The sequence below is a fragment of the Sphaeramia orbicularis genome, chromosome 2, assembly GCF_902148855.1.
Source record: "Sphaeramia orbicularis chromosome 2, fSphaOr1.1, whole genome shotgun sequence".
In the NCBI taxonomy this organism is placed as follows: Eukaryota; Metazoa; Chordata; class Actinopteri; order Kurtiformes; family Apogonidae; genus Sphaeramia; species Sphaeramia orbicularis.
The window spans coordinates 3142125-3164853 of record NC_043958.1 but is presented as its reverse complement, the minus strand read 5'-3'; the positions used below and the strand labels follow the sequence as shown (position 1 = coordinate 3164853).

Here is a 22729-nt window from a genome sequence, read left to right as displayed (position 1 = left end):
ATAAAAAAACAAATGAGATTAAAATTGACTGACTTGTACTTCATGGTAGACAGTTTAACACAATATATTTCATGTTTTCATTTGTAAATATACAAATCAAATTACTTTAGAGTAAAAGTCAAAGTGCATTTTAATACCACTGCTTTCTATTTTTGGACTTGCATGTTCCACACACTCCAGCCTCTGCTTATTTAAGGGTGAGTGAACTACAGTTTCTCACTCAGCAGGATGACATTCACACACAGCTCTATTTTCTCTCATCACAACAACTCAGTCCTTATGGTTATTTCTCCTTATCTACGTCTGCTCTACTCAGCTCTACTGCCAAAAGTGTATTACATATTTGGAATTTTTCACATTTGTTAAAATTACCATTACTATAGCAAGTGAAAGTCAGTAAATTGTAGGGTCACTGAGCAACAAATTCAGAAATCCTGTCCCTTTAAGTCAAAATACTACTATCAAATACACTGCAGCTAGGATAACAGTGGAAACAGGAAATGTAAAAGAGTATCTGCTATTTAAATTACTTTTTCTGTATACATACATGCATATTATTTACATATTTAACATTGTGAACCCCACCTCACAACATACAGTACACATACACTATATTTCTGACACTACATGTTATTTATTCTCAAATCTCAGGTTGTTGTTTTTCCAGGTTACCATGTCATTAATTCTTCCTCCCTCCTACACCTTGTCATTAACAATTCATCATAGTCCCATGGCAACCAGGCCTGGAGATGGATCCTCTTACAAAGAGAAAAAATAAGCTTGGAAAAAAAATCTTAATCCAGAGCAGAGAGAAGAATCATGGAGGTATGGACTAGAGGAGAGATTCAGCTGAAAATCATGTGTGTGCACAGCGTGATTCTTTGCTCACCGTCTTCATTGAGGAAAAGCTTGTTGAATCGTAGACCGCTTGGCTCTTTTCCAATGAAGCGATGCACATACTCTGTGCCGTGATCATGAACAGCAATGGCATATTTCAGCGGCTTGACACAGGACTGCAGACAGAAAGGAACTTTGGTGTCACCAACAGTGTGTCTGAGAAATAAGAGACAAGACACGAGACAGGAGACTGAGCACTCCGTTGCAGATTTGAAAGTGACGATCAAAGGAAGCAAAAGTGCACATATTCTTTACTCCAGTAGACATAAGTGTACCTCTACTGCTGAAGGAGGGTATGCATTAAATCAAACAAAATTACTGCAATATGAGTTGAGATTAAAACAGGTCAGGAGACATAACAAGACCAAACAGACATGGACACACAAACATGGGGGAAAAAAAACTTCTCCATTTTGATGTTGTAGTACTTTGCAAAATTGAAAACAAACAAACAAAAAAAAATTACCTCTGTCCATCTACAGTGCACAGAGAAACAGCCCACAGGTCTGGACTGAAGCGAGCCAGCTGGGGAATGTAGTCCGCCACCTAGAGCAAAACAAAACACACAACTTACACCCTCATGTTTAACACAACTATAAAGCTGCAGGAATATGCATACACCAACTTTAACTAAATCATTACCCTTCAACTGCATTTATACTTCAAAACACAACAGTCTGCGTTTGTTTTCCTGCTCACCTGCCCTCCAGACAGGTTTTTGGCATTGTCGTAGAGTTCATCCATGTGGGCACAGAAGGACTGAAAGTCTGGGATCACAAACTTCTTCCTGAAGGCCTGGGTGAGCAGCACAATGTTGCTCTGGACACATCTGGGACAGGGTGCAAGGAATCAATGAGGACTTCCATTAAGCCTGTGCAATGACCATTTTACACATCAAATAACTTTATCTGCTGCTTCCCCCTAAACTGCAATCTCTGCACAAACGAGAGTTTTTCATTGAACACTTCTAAATCCAGACAAAGTCCTTGAGGCCGACTCCATAACTTCCACTTGTTTTTCTTAGTCTTCTCGTAAACATTTTTTTTGACTAATTATGTATTGTTGAATGTGTTGTGTTATTTGATTTTTAATGGTGTAATCTTGTAACTGTGTGTTGTATTTGCTGCTGAATATCTTGGCCATTACTCCCTTGTAAAAGAGGTTCTTAATCTCAGTGGGATTTTTCTCCTTGTTAAATAAAGGGTAATAAATAAATAATACTGCCCCAGGGTTGTATGACTTCACAAATCAGTCAAGTGACAGTTTAGATCTTGGTTCTACATATTATACTGTACATAGTGAAGATCTTCAAAGAGTCTAAACAAAGGTATTCTATGTATTCATTGTAGCTCGATCAATTTTAGTGCCGAGTACTAAGTCATGACAAAAGCTTGGAGAGCGATTTCACGACAAACACTTTTGTAACAAGCATTGAACTTACATCAAGTGTAACTGCAGTTACAGCAAACTGCAGTATATAGAAATATAAGGAGGCTTTTAAACTTTCTTGTCAGGTGCCAACAGGTTTACCACAATGATCCATATAATATCTTTAATAATGAAAGCACTTGAGGGAGAATTTGATAAAATGACAGTAAGACTGGTTGCTAGTACAGCTGTAACTAAGTGAATAAATTAATCAAGTAAATACATCTGGCAATGATCATTCCACTGTCAAAAACACGGCTGAGGGTGTATTTTGTCTTTCAGCTTTTATTTTCAAAGTTACAATTTCCATTTTAAATCTGCCATTAGCTGTTGTTTGCCATCAGTTCTGCAAATACTGATTCATAAATTGTCTAGATCCATTATGCATGCTCAGGATCAGGATGGTACCGCGTCCACCTGATGAGGAAGCAGGAAAACCCCTGACAGACATATGAATGGACAACCTGAAAACATAATGGCTCCACTGTAATGTTCCACTCAGGTTTTCATCTAACGAGGATCACCGGTGATGGAATTTGCAGACATCTGTCTTCGGTCATTTTCCTTGAGCGGTTCAGAGAGTAAAACAAAACCCCTCTGAATATTAGGCCACCCGGTGTAACGGTGCCTCTGTGTTAGTGGACAGATTTGTTGCTCAGCTATCTCACTGCATCAAACCCTTTCTAATCCCCGTAGCATGGGATCCCTGCAGAGAAAACACGCGCGACATGCTACACTGCTCACGTGCTTCACTCGGTGAGCCAGAGCTCTATAAATAAGCCAGGGGGAGCGGATGTGATGGATCCCAGCCAGAGGCAACAGAGCTGTGTTCTCTGAGAATTCAGCTCCCTGATGAGCTGTCATATGCCCTGACTGTCCACAGCGCCACTGCCCAAGCTGTCACCCAGAACGGAGGCTTCTGAGGGGTCACGCAGAAGCACACACTGCTGCTGGTGGAGGCTAATGTTATCACACTGCACACCCATATCCAGGTTTTGTTTCCAGTAGCTTTTAAATGTTCTTTGATTATAATATAAATATCAATATTTCTGCCCCATGTTGTCTGAAGGTACATGAGTGCATTCTTTAAAGACACAACTAACAGCATGTTTGCTTTTTAGTTTGTTGTGATATTTGTTCTGCTTCGATGTTGTAAGGCATGAAATGCTGCTCATGACACGCACTGCGAGGGCGGATGAAAAATTAATAACACGCAGTGGCCATTTTCTTCTGTAAGGAAGCACCGGGAACTCTGATCCGATTAATAATTGAGAATATAGATTTGAATTTGAAAGCTGAATAACTGACCTTCAAATAATTACTTCAGTTTTAGAACATCCTCCCCTCTTTCAAATGATTCTAAAATATGACAATTGAAAAGGAGAATGTACTTTTTGAAGAGGTGTCGGTCCAACGCTCCATCTGAAGTGGTCTTTAAGGTCACCTTCAGCATCTCCATACATTCTTTGAGTCGGGGGTCTCCTGTCCGCAGCCCTGTGGCCTTGAGAGCCTGCACACAAACACAGAAATGACCACAATTTTTAAAAAAATAATAAAAAATCTGTCAGGAAAAATAATCCTAGCCAGAACTCTGTTTTGGTAAATGTACTCTACTATTAGCAGAGTTTTGTGTTGACTGCTGACACTCTAATGACATCATCCAATGACTCAAAGGTCATGTCTCAGTGTATTATTATTGCATTACAACAGATAATGCTCTTATTGTATGTGTCACACTGTGTGCTCCGATTCTGTAAACACTTGGCTGGTGCTAGAATGGTTCACCCATGGACACCTCCAATCTCCTTTAATTAGCTGTGGCTCTCTACAGCTGCAGCTTCATTAGACGCTACCACATTAAAATATGTACTAACACGACTAGCATAGCATACTAATTACACTTGCCCCCTCGAGGGTATCACAATGAGGTTTAATTGTTTATATCTCACAACCTACAGAACACTGCCATTTATTCAGCTTCAATTTTACACCAGGTGGATCTGTTCCATATCTGGGTCCTCCATTGACTGGACCAGGATTCTATAATTGTTTCAAGAACCTTTATGGCATTTTTTTTTTAATGCATAAGTGATGGTAGTTACTGCTCTTTCCAATTTACAAATAAATATATGCAAACATGCATCCTTTCTTGCTGATCCTGAAGACGATCCAGGAGTGAAAAGCTATTTATTTTCATTTCAAAATGTGTCATATTTGGTGCAAGTTCCTGACCCCAGTTTTAAACATAGTAACCTCAGATTTAGTTTTTATCCCCATTGTTTAATCTTTTTTCATAGAAGACCTTTTTACTTAAAGAATGAATTAAGTGTTAAATTAAAGAATCATCAGGAATTGACATGGAATCAGACAGAGAAGGAGGATTTGTACCGGCACTAGTATCAGTAAAATTGTATAATTTCCCATTTCTTTTTGCAAATGTCAGCTAAGGCTGCAGGGCTTAGTTAGCAGTATCCCTGAGAGCTGCAGAAGGAGGTGTGGATTTTCATATTCAAGCATTTTTTCCCCCTTATTTTGGCTCCTGCAGGTTTTCTAAAAATAAGTAGTCATGTCCAGCAGCAGCTCAACCCAACACAGATTGAAAACTAAATAAGACTTACATCAATTTGAGAACTACAATATTATCTGTTCTGTCTGACATACTGATATTCTGTTCTTATGTAAATATGTGTATAGCCTATAGTTTGTTTGTTTTTTACTTACTGCTTTTATTATTATGTTACATTGTTTGTCTTTTACACTGTCTTTATGCATGTTCATTTTTTTCTTGCACTTCATTCTGATGCTGCCTTGACCAGTCAATCTCCCCATTATGGGATCAATAAAGTTTCATCTAATCTAATCTAAATTATTTACTTTTGCATACACACGTCTGTTTATGTATAAGTAACATATAGAGTATGAATCTTATAAAACAGTGCTGGTGGTCAGTCATTTCTCCTTCATTCTTCCAACAAAGACGGACTTAAATCATTCAAATTCATCTCGTCCAAAAGGATATTTTTTCTGTAGTTGGATGTTGCTTTGTTTCCAGACTCACTGTGGTGAATTTGTGGGCAGGGATCTTCTCCTGTCCCTCTGCAATAGTGTAGAAGAGCAGGTCTTCCAGACTGGGCAAGATGCCTGCTTTCCTTCTCCTGCAGCACAGAAAAATAAAAGCATACACACACAGCAGAGTGAGAAGAAACGCAAAAAGAATAAACACTGAAAATTACTGATGGAAACATGGGAGTCCTGCAATTCAGGGAGGAGGGAGAAAAAGCTTTGAACTGCAAGGAAACAGTGAGTAATAGTAAGTAAACAGTAATACTGCACTGAAAGCGTTCCCCTCTGTCAGTATGTTCACCTATGGAAAATGAAGCAGATCTATACTGAGCCAAAGACACTGTTTAAAGGTTTTCTGGTCTCTGATCTGTTAGAGATGTTCAGTTTGGTACTAGTACTCTTTTCCATAGATTCATATGCTGACATCAGGCTACTGTAAACAAGCCATTGACTAATCTGCTAGAATACCAGCCAGGAATGTGCTGAACAATTTAATGCACTGTTTTTACGCAGAGAAATGAAGCGTGAAATCTCTGAAGAAAGGGTGAACCTCTCCAAAAGAATTTATTTTCTTAACATGTTCTGGATTATTTCCCCCTGCCATTTTTTTGGGAAATGAGCAAACACTGCAGCTACAGTGCAGCAGCTAATTCAAATAAGAGCAATGCATATTACTAAATTAAAAAACTTTAAGTGCTCCACTGTCTGTGAGATTACACAGTCAGGGTAATTAAAAAAAAATTAAAGCACTATTAGAAACAATTTCCTAAAACTTACAGGAAAAATGTCAGAGTTGTAAATGTTCATACAAAATTTAATTCTCAGCCGCAACATTAAAAACATGCAAACATTACATTTTGCATTTTTTCCTTAAAAGATTATGTTAGCATTGAACTCAGGCTTGATGGTAAAAAAAAATATGCAAATGTCGCACCTTGGTTTTAACAGTAAAAAAAACATGCAACATCTTCAATTTAAAAACATGTGCATGCTGCGTCTGAACTTAACGGGTCAAATAAAGACAGATTATGAGGACTGGAATTTCAGCTGTGATGTGTTACTGTCATGTTGTTTAGTTGTTAATATGCAGGATATGAAATGCCAACCAGCCCTTCACTAAATACCAATACAGTCTGCTGCTAAAAAAAATCCTTTTGTTGTCTTGTGTGATGACAGAAAGTTCTTGTGAGCGTTGAGTGAGAGGAGGAATTCCGTACGTTGGTACAATGGCCTGGCTGATATTCTGAGCAGCATATTTACACCACATTGTCTCTAGGAGCAAAGTTAGTAGTGTGTCAGGAAGCAGAGTGGGCAGGCCTTCTGCTATGATTCATATCCACACAAATTGGATTTACGCAAAGCTCTAGGTGCCCAGGTTCACACTGTCCTGCAATGCATCATGGAGGACTGCATTTCAGAAGAGGATATCTGAAAGGAAATCTTTAGTTGGCAGGTGCCAAACAGATTTTCAGAGGCATGAGAGTGAATATGTCCTGGTGTGTCCACATTTGTGCACTAACAGGGTTTCCTCTACATTACAAAGCCTGTCCAGAGAAAATTAGACATTCAACACATACGGCAGAGTGGGACAGACCAAAATTCATTTTAGAATGAATGGGAATATATATATATACAATCTATATCTTTTTAATTTTCAATTAAGTGGAGGCCAAAACTTTACTACTTCACCAATCTGAATTTTAACACTCAGATCAAGGATCAGAGCAACCAGGGCATTATGCCCTAGTATCATGTTATTGCCCCATTTTGTGAGAGCAAAAATTCAGAAGGATTTACTCATTTAACAGCCTACAATAAGGAAAACACTTGTTCCCCCTAACCATGAGCCATCATAAATACTATGGTCAGTCAAACAATTATTGCAGATCAATAATGTGTCATATAGATAACACTAAAACTACTACTACTACTAATAATAATAATTTCCTATTTCCTATCTTTGTTAAGATCCATAAGGACGTGTAGGAAATGCATGATTGTGCTCAGTAGTCACTTTGAGTTGAACTGGGACATTCTGAACTTCCTCTGTAGGAAACTAGTGCTCTAGTTTATCAAAGAACCCCTGGGCATGGCACATATAATTTGTCACCAAAACGCTTGGATTTTGACAGTGTCTGATATCTAACCGAATCAAATCAGAATTTCAGAGTTTCCGGCATATGAAGGCAGTGTTAATAGAGGTTCTTGCGACCTGGAGGAGCTTGATGTTCTGAAGGCCTGCTTCTTGTCTGTTGAAGTGGTCCACCTCTGACCACAATAATGAAGCATGATGCCCGCTGGTGAAGAACGAATACACATCAGAGAGTGGATGTGGGGAAGGACAGGATGAAGGAGGAGAGCACAATGTGAGAGGGAAGGGGAGGGAGTTAAGCGCAGCCGCTAGGAGGAAGTGAGGTCATTTTTAGGAAAAGGGAGGTTAAAAAGCAGCTGACGGCTTTCTGCAGAAAACCTCTACTTCTACTGGAAGAATACTCAAAACACTAAAACTAAAAGAAAAAAAAATAGAAACATACTTACAAATGCAAAGCAAGCAGATCAACAACAGGGAGAGAGTAGAGAGGGAATAATACTGAATTAGTAACTGTGACAATGACAATTCCAACATTAACAACACATCAGCACACAATTACAACCATGAGCACACGTATAATACTGATGACAAAAAGCACAGTGTATCAACATTTCTGGGGATGATTCAGTACCTTCCTCCTCCTGCTCCATTGAAAATCATCAAGTTTGCATCAACTGAAGAATTCATTAATTCTTCATGATAAAAGAATTCTGATTCCCAGTTACCCTCGGGGGCACCTGGACAGACAGTCCACTCTGCTGTGACTGGTGGAGTCACTAAACGGCTGTGATTGGTTCATTAGATGTTCAGACCGGTACATCAGACACCACATTAAAACATCTGCTACCACTTGAATAGTGCAGTAAGGAACACAGAGGAAACAGATGGGTCAGTTATGTTCTTAGTTTGGTGCTGTCCCAGGTTTCAGTTAGGGCTAAATGATAAAACATTACATATCATTATTTTGTATTTAGATAGTTGCGGTTATTGAGATATACATTTTTTAGGGTTTATTCGTATTCATTCTCAGTTAAAATACTATTTTTGATTCAACAAAAACCTAATATGTTGACTCAAACTCATCATTTTTTATTAAGCCAAAACAAAGAAAATGAACTAAATCTACAGGAGTTCTTGTCTACATATGTCTTGTTAGTTTTTACATCTTTTCAACTAACATTATGTATGTCTGGTTGCATATTTTATGTCACTCTTGTTCTGTATTTTATATTGACTTTGCTCTGTTGTGTCTTTTACAGTTTTCATGTTGGTATTTTCCATTTTGTTTTTCTGATCTCCTTTTGTTGTTGTACATTATTTGTGTCTTTCATATTGTACAGCATTTTTATAGGATGCCATCTTTACAGATAATTTACAATCAACAATGATGGTCTAGTTTCCGCAAAGACCCCAAATTTGCCAATAAACTGGAAAAAATACAGATCTAACATTTCTTACAGTAACACAAAATATTTCACAGTTTTACTTCATTTTTACTTTATTCAGTGTTGAGCAAATGCAACCCTTTCGTTTTGACAGTTTTAGCTCTGTCTTAAGTGTTCTGACCATGAAGAAGATTGAAACCAAAAACCTACATCCATTTCTCATTATAATTTTCAATATCAACATAATGTACAGCACTATACTTATTTTGGGTCATATTGCCCAGTCCTGTTTGACTCAGCCTTGAATCACATGTCCTGTATCATGTCAGACTGTGAGGTAATATCAGAGATTGTAATAAAAGAACACAACATCCACACAACAACTTTGCTTAGTCATGAGCCCTGGAACATGTGGCACATCTGGAGCTCCGTCTCATTAATCCACCACAGCTGCTCTCATGGGGGGGGATAACAAAAAGCACATCTTCTGCATCTCACTCATCTCATCAGTGATTGGTGATTACAGCTGTCAATCATCCCAAACATTAATAAATAAACAATTAAAGACTAGTACCAAGCAGCACATGTGGCTTTTATACAGTTTTACCATTAATATTACGTTACCTGCTGTCTTACTGTTTAAAGGAGCAATATTTTGCTTTTTTAAAATGGAATTATGTATTTTAGAACATTTCCCTGTGGTCTACATAAACTGTGAATGGTCAGCTTGGGTCTGAATTCTTCGTTAATTCAACTCCACAGGTCCATCTTCAACCCTATTTCTGAGTAATGACACCAGAAAGGTGGTTTTGAGTGCTGGCCCTTTAAATGCAAATGAGCCACTTCACGCCTCACCCCCTCCAGGTTGTTGGCCATGTTGCTCTGTCCCATTCAACCAACAACTGAACATTTTAGGTAATTAGGTCAAAGTTTGGACATATTTTCAGTATGGACTACAACCGCTGCTACTGACAAACAATTATGGCGTACTTGGAGAAACATTCGTCAGAAGTGTTGACCTTATATGTGCAAATGTCATGGCATAACTAGTTATAGACGTAACAAACTATGCAGGAATCAAAACGGGCTGTAGAAATCCACTTGATTTTTGCCACAATGAATATAAAGATAGCTTTGCAGCACCTGGAGGGTTCAAATTCAAACTTTATGAACTATTAAGGTCCACAAATACACAAATAAATGTACCAAAGACTAATAAAAGTGGGTTTAGCAAAATATGACCCCTTTAAAGCTGCTTTAATTATAGAAGAAGAGCCGTCAGAGGATGGTATAGCCTGCTGAGTGATACATATTACTGATGTTAGCTTAGGTAGTTTTATTAGTTTTTTCTACTGGCTGGAGGAAATTACATATATTGTAGTAATTATTGATATCAACTGAAATGAAAATATTTCTTTGCAAGGAAATTTCTGCCCATGTCATCCAGCACTAGTTTAACTCTACAGGCCATTAATAATATTTACGCTGTGGTGTGTAGCCCATCAAACACACACAACATCGGATACTTCTCTGAGTGTTTGCAGAAACCTCTAAGTGAGAGCGCTATGATTATGATACCATTTCAGTGACACACGTAAACTGACGCTGGAGGTCTGATCCATCATTTGTTCTATTCCTGCGGGCCGATCGATGGCGTTGCTTTGCTGCCTTACACACATCATGACTGATTGGTTTGGGGTGGTGGCAGACATTAAAGTGGCCATGTTCAGGAGCTGCACTATACAAATCAATCTGTGCGAGTGACTCATCGGCTCCTGGAGGCCATGACAACCACCAGGCAGCACGCCAGAATGCAGGCTTTGGTGTAAAAAACTGGAAAAACGATGTAGGCCGGATAAGCTCCTCTGCATTACAAACCGTTTTAACCCTTTATTCACTAGAGCACAGCCTCAGGAGCAAACTGCAACTGAGGTGGTTCACACAGCCTGGGCCCCTGGAACTCCAAACATCTGACCCACGATATCATACTGAACAAATTTACTCATCATATTGGCCTCAGGTATTGACTTTTAACAAAAGATAAAGTGTGTCAGTTTGCCACCACAGTCAAAGGATCTGGATAATACGTAACACTAAATCAACATTATTCAACTATAAAACTATTTTCATTATCAACCATTATTGTTTCATCAAATAATATTTTAACTCCCTGAACCCACTGAGAGTTTATATTTATTTTCAAGTTAAGTCTTCTGTGTTTCTCAACCATTTTTACGATATTTGTGAAAGGAAACTGGCAACACTTATTGTTTATATTATAATAAAGACTATTCATATTCACATCCAACTTTTCAGGTTTGGAAAGGACTTTGCAACATGTCATTTAGGGAGTCTTCCTGCAAGAAAAGGCGACATTTTTCAACGGAATTTTGGACAATTATCATTACTGTATTGACACACAAACTGAAAATAAAAATAAGAAGACTATCAGGGACAAACTGCAACCAATAAATCTGGGAAAAGTAATTTAGTTAGGCAGGTTGGGTAATCTGGTCAAAAGATCATGGGATACACCTTTGAGGTAGAATCCTGATCCATGATCTGTGTTACAACTGCTCTTATAAAATGTAGGTGAATTACAACCAAACTGCAGTCAAGTTATACTCTAGATTTCTCTGGTTTTTGGAGGCTTAGACAGTGATTGCTTTGTGTTGTCATTTGACTAGAAATACTTTTTGCACAATCGCATCATTATTTTCAAATGTTCTGCAATACAGATGAAGCATACATACATCTTTCTCCATTAACTTTATAGACTGTGGCTGTCTAATTTTACAGTTTTGCAATAGATCAAAAATGTTTTTCACTGTAGCCTAATTTGAAAACATTTGTGTCAATCAGATTTACTGCATGTTGGTGCTCAGAAGCCAGACCCACAGGTGATGGATTTAGCAATAATTTTTCATTATTTACATTATTCAGCAATAATGCAACATTTTTCACAAATACTGCAAGCCAACATGGACTAAAACTCAACACTTAAGAGTCAAAGTATTGCTAGAAACGGACTGAAATAGTCACTCGTCTAGCGAGCTGTGCTAAACGAACATCAAATGTACCTTAATTTTTCGGAATCTGTATGTGATTCATCTCCATGCACGTTTGAAGAAGAAGAATCTGTCTCTGTCAGCAATTCTGTGTCTGTACATGAGGTTTCCATCTCATTAAGATAACTGACAAATCAGACTGGACAGTGCCGGCACTCAAATGCACACACAGAGCAATCAGTACTCTGGCCATCATCAGGAATCTGCAGAACTTGTCAGTATGCCGAAGGAGTTTGATATAAAAATGTATCTCATGCTGTCAGGCCTGTGAACATTAAGGAAGAACCAAACTTACACCTTCCAAACAAAACTACTTTCAGAGCAAAATTCCAAACTGAGTAATTTTTCATCTAGGTGACTTGGTTATGACCTTAAAGTATCCTGTAATGCAACTTCTGTCCTGTATCCAACCCTGTAAATCATACAATACTGCAATGTGATAGCATACTTGATCATCTCTAATGAAGAGAGTCTAATGAAAACAAACATGTAAACAAATGTGTCTACAAGAGCTGATTTCTCAAGCCACAGGAAAACAATCTCTAATGTCAGTGCAAGTTAAAAACATTTAATGACCAAATGACCTTCTCATCATGACAGCTTTGTACAGCCTGGATTCTCCTAAATCACTGACATCAATCCGACAACACTTCTCTAGTCATGTTGTGTCTTTGATGCTGTTGAACAGCTAGAGGTCACTTACAATATATAATATACATATAGCAATGAACACTTATCTTTTGTTTTTAGGGTTTATTTTATTTACATCCTTGGCTCATACACTTACACGTGTTTCAATGATGTGCTATTTTAATTCATTTTACGTCAAGACTGCATTAAAAATAAATCACAACATTAAATCATTCCTAAAATTAAAGACAGAAATCTGACTTCACATTCACAGGATGCTGATATGAGCCTATGTTTCTGAGTGCTTGGAAAACTAAGACTGTACATTTCCAAAAATGGGGGTTAATTTATTCTATAGTAGTCCAATATTGTGATTTAACTTGAATGTGATGAATTATAGATGAACCTATCTACTGCTGCTAGTCACGAATCATGACATACAGCAAGCCTAACACTAAAGCACATCTGTCCATTCTATTCTGAAGCAAAATTGAAATGACAGCAAAACAACAAAAAAGCCAATAATAGTCAACCATTGGACTATTTAGGTAGTCAACAAACATAACATACCAGACACAAAAATAGTTTTAATTATAATCATTTTCTGGAGGTTCAAATTGATCCCAAGGATAAAAGATAATAGTAAATGTGAGGGTTAAATCATTCCTAAAACTAACAGACAGAAACCTGACTTTACATTCATTCGATGTTGAAATGAACCTTTGTTTCTGAATATTAGGAAGAAATTTTGGTTGACTTACTGTGCTATAGCCTAGTAGTCTAGATAATGAGCTGATTGAACCGGTCTGCTGCTAGTCACGAATCACGACAGACAACATTTTAACACTGAAACACATCTTTCTATTCTATTCTATTCTGAAGCTAAATCTAAATGACAGCAAAACTACAAAATAGTCAGTAACATTCCACCACAGTTTAAAAGTGAATTGTAATGCGTCAGAGTTATCATAGCCACTAAAGGCCTCCGGTCATCACGCCCCGGTTGCTAAAAACTGACTGACACGGAGCTGTTAAGCCGGTACTGAGACCACCACCACCCACGAACCAGCCGCCTTTCAGTCCTTTCTACCACTGTCCCGAAAAGCACATATTAACAGTAGATTAGTTATGCTAGTCCGTCATTAAAACTGGAAAACAAACATTAGAGCTAGCTTGTTAACGGTTAGCCTCTTTGCGTGATGCTCGCGCTTGAATCCTCATCCCAGAAGTGCGCAGAAAATTCCAGAAATTTAACACACACTTCACTTTTACGTATATTAAACACGGAAATAACGGGGATATTTTTAAGAGCAAGAATATCTATACTGGTAAGCTTTACTTCGGCGTCGATAATGTATGAAAAGTCGCTAAGTTTAATTAAAGAATCAGTATGAAGCCTAGTTTGTTCCACTGTCTGTTCACTGGACTCACTTCTCTGCCGCTGCGTCCTTGGATGCTTCATTCTGACCGTCAGTCTTGGAGCAGAAGCTTCTTACGCCGTGCTTTTTGTTGAAGTTCTGCGGGGCTCTCCACCCGGCAAATGCCCTCCCTCTGGCCAGCGACCTCCCATCCAAAGCGGCGGCGGTGCTAAAGCCGGAGGCGGATGCAGGTGCCGCTTTGACACCAACTCTACCTGTCAACGGGCGCTTTAGCTGGCTTTGAAATAACTCCTTGAGCGCTACCGTTGACCGAAAATGTAACATTTCAATCCTCTGGCAAAAAAAAAAGTGTTTCAACCGTGTAACTACAGAGAGGCCTAATGGAATTCTATGGGAAGCTGAGGAGTACTGATCCAATGAGAGTAAGCGGTCTCGGTCGAGTAACGGTTTTTCCTGGTGACTCAACAACAGGACAACAAGCACCTTGGGATACAACCAACCTTTCACACTGCACGCGTTTTGATTGGTTCGTGATAATGCGTAGTTGCATTTCATTGGCTGAAAGCGCTTTCAATCATCCAAACTGTCTCCTGCTGTTTTCAATGGGAGCTGGCATGGCTGCAGGTCATGTCTTCATCACTTGTCTACATCATTTCAACAAGATATTTTGAATAGATTTTTTTTTACACCTCTCTTAAACAAAATACAAGATAATCATCCCACAATGTTTAGTGAATAACCATATCAAAAATGCATATAAATAAAGTCGGCCAAGGATGAATACCAAGGACACTTGTAATACAGAGATGACATCAGATAGTGCTCAGTGTTCATCACTGCAAATAAAAATGCAAATATTTGTGTGTGTGTGTGTGTGTGTGTGTGTGTGTGTGTGTGTGTGTGTGTGTGTGTGTGTGTGTGTGTGTGTGTGTGTGTGTGTGTGTGCAAGTGTGGGCCAATTAGAAGAATGCAGCACCCACTAAGTTCATACAACAAACAAATAGAAATGCCATATTATGTGGGAAACAGCAAAGAAATGTATAAAGAGCTGCAGAAACACCCCAGTGTGAGCCACACCAGTGGTTTGGTTCAGTTTGGTGCAGCCAGATTCTGCTCTGTTTTTGCTTGAGGGTAGGAAAGAAAACTAATGTCAGTGTATACCAGCTTTAGTTTCATTTATTAACTGGTGGATTGGTGTCGATTTTTTTTTTTTTTTTTTTTTTTGAAGGTGAAGGTTTTTTTTTTAAATGAATGGAATACTATACTATACTATAAAGCATAAACATGCCTGAAAAATGAAAGTAAAGTACATATTAATGCCCAAAAATTTCAACATGTTAGTTTTTGTTTGTTTGTTTTACACTAATTCGCACCTCTGTCTCAGATAGACTGATAGACAGACAGGTCAGATCCCTAGTCCTCATTCCTGGTCCTCAAGAGTCACTATCCTGCAAGTTTTAGATCACAGGTGTCAAACATGCGGCCCAGGGGCCAAAACTGGGCCGCCAAAGGTTCCGATCTGGCCCATGGAATGAATTTGCAAAGTGCAAAATGCAAAAATTACCCTGAAGATATTAACAGTCAAGGGCATCAAACTCAAAAATAATAGCAAAACTAGAAAAGCACTTGGAGAGCGCAGACCTCCGCCAAGGCAGATCAGTGCCCCCCATCACCACCAAAATTTAATCATTTGTTCCTTGTGCCAGTATCAATATTTCCTGAAATTTTCATTCAAATCCATCCAAAACTTTTTGAGTTATCTTGTACATGGACAGACAGACAAAAACATAACCTCCTTGGTGGAGGTAATAACCAAGAAATAATGACTCCAAATTTTCTTCTTGGTTTAATGTGGAAAAAAATAATATGACATTATGCCTATAAATAATGGCAACACTATTTTTTTCTCTTTGATTTATTGCAAAGAACATTAAATTCTGAAATCCTTTAACAAGACAATGTCAGTAACCTAATAAATAAGAACAACCTGGAATGTCTAAAGAAAATAAGTGCAATTTTAACAATATTCTTCCTGTTTTGTGCCTTGGTAGATCTGATCTGTAATGCACATGTAGAAATCATAAGTTGATGCATAATATTGACAGAATTGTACTTGTTTTTCATCAGAAATTTCAGTTTTTTCCAGTTATTCACATCTTTTTTGTTCTGGATGGAAATAGTTTCATCCTTTAATGTTATTTTTGCACTAAAAAATTGGAGTTGTCATTATTTATAGGCTATTATGCTATTGTTTTACTGCCCACTGTAGTTCAAATTGGGCTGAATATGGCCCCTGACCTGGCGGTCGTTATCAGGTTCCTGCAGAGCTTGATGATAGGCTTATTTGAATCAGGTGTGTTGGAAGAGGGATACATCTAAAACATGCAGGACAGTGGCTCTCGAGGACCAGGGGGTCAGATCATTAGGTTTTATTTTAAACATATTCAACATTCACAATACTTACATAGCACTTTTACATTTCCCAACACTCTCCTCATGTTTTAAAAGGAGAAGCAGAAGTATAAACTCATCCGTTCCCATTACACATAATTCAAATGATTTTGTTTCAGTTAACGAACAGAACAGTACAAACTAAAACATTCATTTTTCTTTCTTTAAATACTGCCCTTACTGTCCTGGATTAAACTGCCTTTCCCTTTTCCTCATTCTAGTATTTATGTAAAAGTTGTATTTGACTCTGCACAGCATCCCTGGCGTCAAACACACGCAGCAGTGATACGTTGTCCTGCTCTGACACCTGCTGGTTTGTTTTGGTACTGCAGGTTCTCAGACTGTTCCACAGCAGATGGCAGTATCAGCCCTTAACAAAAAGTAACAGCACCATCTCCTGGATGTCGACTGATTTTGATTATAGGTAACAGAGACGAGTGTCAAATCATTAGCAAAAAATGTGTGTTACAAGTTCAAGTGGATTCAAGTGGGTTTTTAGATTGTTCTTATTTGTCATAGTACATTAAGCCTTATTTATCAATTCACCACATATTTTAGAGAACCATGCAACATTGTTCTAATAAATAAATAAATAAATAAATAAATAAATAAATAAATAAATAAATGCATATATTATTATTATTAGCCATCATTTGCACACAGTAATGGACATTTTTTCCCCATTATGTAAACCATTCCAAATGACTTATCTTATATTTCTGTCCAGTTCAGACCTCCATCCTTTCCCTTTTTATTATATTTTACCAGTGACCAATAAAACCCAATTTGTCTTGAAGGCTGCAGTATGACAAGCGCATCCGACCTGAGTCAGGCAGCATCTTAATATTTGCTTTGACCTCTTTAGCAGCCCTGGTGGGTAGAGTTTGACAAGCAGTATAAAATAATGACTTACAAAAGAGATTACTCACTGGAAAGTATTTTGGAAGTCGCTTCAGTTCACTTTTCTGTGGTTCTCAACAACGGACACGATCTGAATCTTGGTAAACTCCACCTACTTGCAGCTCCAAGTAGGATTACATGAAAAGCTGCTGACTAATAATGCCCTGCTTCAATGGAGAAACTATTATTATATTACATTTGGACTAAATGCACTGGAGGTTAGTCAAACTCCACAGTTAAAGGGGACTTCCACGAACACTTATGGGTATGATGTTACATGAGCCTATATGTTCATTAGATTGAATAAATAAATAATTGCACTCTTCGTGTGTCCTGGGCTGCAAAATTAGAAGGAATTGAGGTCCATTTCTTTCTTCAACTTTTGATGATGTATCCTGGAGGTGACACAATTAAAATACTTTTTAAAAGTGCATGTATGTGGTCCAAACTGGCAAAGACATTACTTGTATGTAATATGTTTGGGGTTTTTTTACTTGTAAAGGTACAGAGGAATGGTTTCTGTTTAAATGTGTTAAAGATGTTAAGTTTTCAGAAAATCTGCAAAAATAAACACTCTTTTATGCATAATTCTATCTATAAATACAGACATACTTCATACGCTGATGACTAAGGAGCTGACAGATACACACGAATGGAAAGATAAAGGTTTGGAAAAACACAACAGTGTTTCTGCAGCTCTTTAGACATTTTTTTTTTTTTGCTGTTTCCCATATAAAGTGTAATTTCTGTTTGTTTGTTCTATTAAATCATAAAGACCCAGCACTACTCCTATGTCAGTTCCCAAATAAAATTTTCTCTATATCTAACCTTTCTTAAGTGATTTATCACCATTTATCTACAATGTTATCCTTTGTATTTTGTATTTTATCAGTATAAATCATGTATTTTCCTATATTTAATTTACCGATCGTGAAGATGTTCATAAAAGCTCAGGTTAAAGTTGAAGGTTATTTTATCAAAAACAGAGAAAACTGCACAAAAAGGGACTTTTTCAGTAAAATCTATCATTAATTGAACATAAACTCAGTGTGTCCATCTGCTGTCATTTATGAAACTCTATGGGTTTTACTGGTGAATCAGTGTTGTAGAAGGTGACGGTGTTTCCATGGTAACTACGGGTCAAATGGGTCATACCTGATGACCATGAAAAGATAAACAAACTGCATTTTACACCAATTATTTACATGCATTGATAGGATTAGTGGATCAACACATATTAAACATTCTGGATCAGTAGATGGTTTTGGTCGGTGATGGATGTTTGGGTCTTTATGGGCTAATTCAGTGAATGCTGCAGTCTTATAATTGGTCCCCATTTGTGCACATACACTCAAATATTTGCAATCTTGTTTGCAGTGATTATCGATATAACATATTTTACTGCATCCAAACATAAAACCATATTTCCATGTGGTATTTTTGAAGTGGAAATTGACAATGTGAATTAAAAACAGCTGCACCAAAAACCATTCTGTGCATCTAAGTGTGAGTACAAAGTTTGGCGAGGGGATTTGGCAGATAAATTTTGAAATATCTTTTATTTTTTTCCCCAAACTGCCCATTAGGGATGATGCTTTCCATAGAGGAACTCCTGAAGTTAGTGGGAATATCCATTATAGAGGAGGAAGCACAGAAACTCAGAGCTAATGTCACATGAAATGAAAAATCAGGCTTAACCCATAAAGACTCAAACATCCACCAAAACCATGTACTGATATAAACTGTTTAATCTCTGCTGATCCACTAAACCATGGAAATAACTGGTGTAAAATACAGTTTGTCATCTTTTCATGGTCATCAGATATGACCCATTTGGACATTCAGAGAATCCGTAGTTACTGTGGAAACACCGTCATCTTCTACAACATTGATTCACCAGTAAAACCCATGGAGTTTCATAAATGACAGTGGATGGACACACTGGGTTTATGTTCAGTTAATGATAGATTTGACTGAAAAAGTCACTTTTCTGCTGTTTTCTCTATTTTTGACATAATGATCCTCAACTTTAATCTGAGCTTTAATGAACATCTACATGATCAGTGAATTAAATGTGGGAAAATACGTGGTTTTCACTAAACACCCCCCACACACACAAAATACAGAAGATAATATTACAATAAATGGTGATAAACCACTTAAGGACATTGGGTCCTTGTGGGTTAACATCCATCCATCCATCCATCCATCCCTTTTAAAAAAAAACAAAAAAAAACAAAAAAAAACAGTGGACAATGCAAATATATACATAAAATATATAATGCAACTTTTATAGTGACATTGCATAAACATTGTGTAGTTTCCTCCAATCAGAGCTAAAGGTACTATAGGTTAATTAAATACTTTGTGTGTTTCAAAATAGCTGCTACACCCCTTTGAAACTATACTTTACAATCAACTTTTTTAGGTCCACTCTATTAATGAGACAGAAGTTTAAAAGTAAATTGCAGGTAAAGTGGAACATCCTGTCATTTTGTGCTGAAAATGCCATTGAAATATAGTTTAAACAGTTTAATCGTGTCTCAAATGTAACACTAACAGTAAAATGGGACACCGGTGACTTGGTAGATTTTAAAATATTTATTTCCAGACCTGAACCCCAGAGAGAATCTTTGGGATACGCTGGAGAAGACTTAGTCCAGTTTGACTCTGCCGTCATCAAAACAGGATCTGACCAAATCTGAGCGATATCATTTTGGTGTTTACTGTGACACTGCATGACATAAAGGATGTCAGGGTTGAATGGGTCCTGTCATCAAAGTAAAAAGTGGACAGTAAAGAAATATATCAGTGGATGTGGAGGCTAGCCTTTGTTTGTTCTAGCTTTAGTTAAATCATTAATGTGGTCTGTAACAATGAAGCCACAACTCAGGGGTCATCTTAATAAAACAGGAGAACAACAACACGAAAGATTCAGAACCAACATAACATAAACATGTGAACCTTAATGCCTACTTTTTTTTTTTCTTTTTTCGAACTGACAATTTAATGCTGTGTTGTGAAGTGTCTATGTGGCATTTTGAAGCATTGAATTTCCCCGTTGGATCAATAAATTCAAATCTAATCTAATCCAATCCAATCTAATCAAACCTTTGTGTTAAAAAAAAAAACAAAAACCATTAGTTGCTTATTAGTCAGATTTACTTGTAATGTGATGTAGTGATTTTATCCTGTGTCACATTCCATTTTTGTGTTATTCTTCTTGCCGTTTCTGTCTATATTATTACAAGCGTCATGTGTTGGTGTAATTATATTAATTGATCTTATCTTTGCTGAAACATTGAACACCTTTAGATTTCTTCTTTTCAATGCAAAGATCTTTCAGTTTGATATAGATAAATATGAACATTGCATCTAAAAAAAATATGTTTAAATAAAGCCTTTTCTTTTAAAACAAATATCCTTGTTCAGTATTAAAAAAGAAAAAAGAAACCATCATGAGCTTCAGAGCACCCGCACACACACACACACACACACACACACACACACACACACACACACACACACACACACACACACACACACAGTGGATAATTTGTCAAACCGAAGACAAAAACTGGCACTTTTTCCAATTAAAAGCATCTTTCAAAGTTTAATTTTGACCTGAAATCCCCCGGCTGCATTTTCACTGCATGCAGCAGTAAACCAGAAAACAAAGGAAGGAAGGAAGGGAGACAAACAAGGCGATCCCTAACGAAGCTGCAGGGTGGAGAGGCGATAATTCACCAACACCCACACCTTCTCAAAAGCAGTCAGCTTCCTGCTCCTTTCAAAATGAGGGTGATGGGTGCGCTCAGCAGATCCCTCCCACGCTGCTTAGCGGCTGGCTTCCGCCCACCGCCCGTGGAGCCGCCCACCTCCAGCCGTTGCCACGGCAACACATCATCATCAGTGACTTGCACTGGAGGTGGAGGAGGACAGGGAAGGGGAGGGGTGGCCGTTTGAGTGCCGAGCAGGGCTGCCACTGTGAACAGCAACTAGTGTGGGTGTTCATGAGCTGAGCTATTCTCCAGAGAAAATCTGTCTATGTGTGTGTCTGTGTGTGTGACAGAGAGAGAGGGGTGGGGTGGAGGGGCGAGAGAGGGATGGAGGGAGTGGAGAGAGAGAGAGAGAGAGAGAGAGGGAGGGAGAGGATGATGGGAAGTATGTGAAAAGGACCTGCGTCAGAGTGAGTCATCAGCCAGTTTCACAATGTGTTGATGTGACGCTGATGCAAATGGTCTGTGCAGGGATATTTCTCACAAACAAAAAAAAGAAGAAAGAAAGAAAAAAGAAAGTGACATAAAAGAAAAACAAAAATAAAGACGAGACATTTGAATTACCTTTAAAGGAAGCACAGCCGCCTTTTGTTTTACCGCTCACCACCTTGAGCCCGTCTTCCATCTTTCTCGTCTCTCCTGAACTTGGAGACGATTATAAACTCAGATGGAAAGTAACAAAGTATAAATACAACTTTTTACTGGTCTTCATATGGTCCACAGGTCAAAGTGAGTCCTCTAATGGGTCCAGTCAGGCCCCTTGGATGACTTTGTGAAATGCAAAAAAATTACACTGAAGATATTAACAATTAAGGATGTTCAAATCCTTTTAGTTCAGGTTCCACATACACACCAGTATGATCTAAAGTGGGTCAGACCAGTTAAATACTGTCAAAATAACCTAGAAATAATGGCAACTACAAACTTTTCTTTGTTGTAGACTGAAAAAGTAACATTACATGAAGAAAATGTTAACATCAACAAACTATCCTTTGAAAAATGTGAATGACATCATGAGTTTTACCGATATTCTACCTCAGTTTATCATTTATACATGAGTTTTACAACTTATAGATCACAGTGGATCTACAAATACATGAACCATTTTAATATTTATCAGAATTATGTTAAATTGTACTTTTTTCAACTTAACTTCTTCAACTTATTTTAGGTTGTACACAGTTGTTCATGTTATTCCCTATTTTTGTAAAATGATTGTAAATGTCCATATTTTCATGTTATTTTACTTGTGTTATACTGAAACAAAGTCAAAAAAATTGAGTTTAACTGGACTGTGACCAAAATGATTGATACTCTAATTTTTACATTTCACAAATTCATTCCATTGGTCGGATTGGACCATTTAGTGGGCCAGTTTTGGCCCAAGGGCCGTATGTTTGACACCCCTGGACTATGGGTCAGTTCTTCTACTTTTACCCCTGTTTTGTTTACACAAGTATCTGCACTGCCACACTACAAACTTTTGCCATCTCATGTGTCTTATAGAAGACTTCTGCTGCTTTACTTTTCCACACGCACGTCACGGTGCATGCGAAGAGCTGGGCTTCCCTGCCTTGCTCAAAGGCAACTGACATCTTAAGATGAGTAAGTCCAAATGGCTCATATTTTCCGACCATAGTTCAAGCTATTGACAATC

At 37.8% G+C, this 22729-nt stretch overlaps 2 protein-coding genes across 2 annotated transcripts in view; one reads left to right on the top strand and one right to left on the bottom strand.

Annotated features, from left to right (window-relative positions):
* The window catches only part of LOC115432222 (glutaminase kidney isoform, mitochondrial-like), a 31502-nt gene extending 17236 nt beyond the window's left edge, over positions 1–14266 (bottom strand). The window contains 6 exon segments of the mRNA XM_030153103.1: positions 890–1053; positions 1364–1443; positions 1597–1726; positions 3717–3835; positions 5384–5480; positions 13995–14266. Coding sequence (XP_030008963.1) covers positions 890–1053; positions 1364–1443; positions 1597–1726; positions 3717–3835; positions 5384–5480; positions 13995–14266 — 862 coding nt within the window.
* Positions 1–22729, top strand: part of LOC115431961 (NACHT, LRR and PYD domains-containing protein 3-like) — a 592418-nt gene that overhangs the window by 101137 nt on the left and 468552 nt on the right. The gene's annotated exons all lie outside the window — the stretch shown is intronic.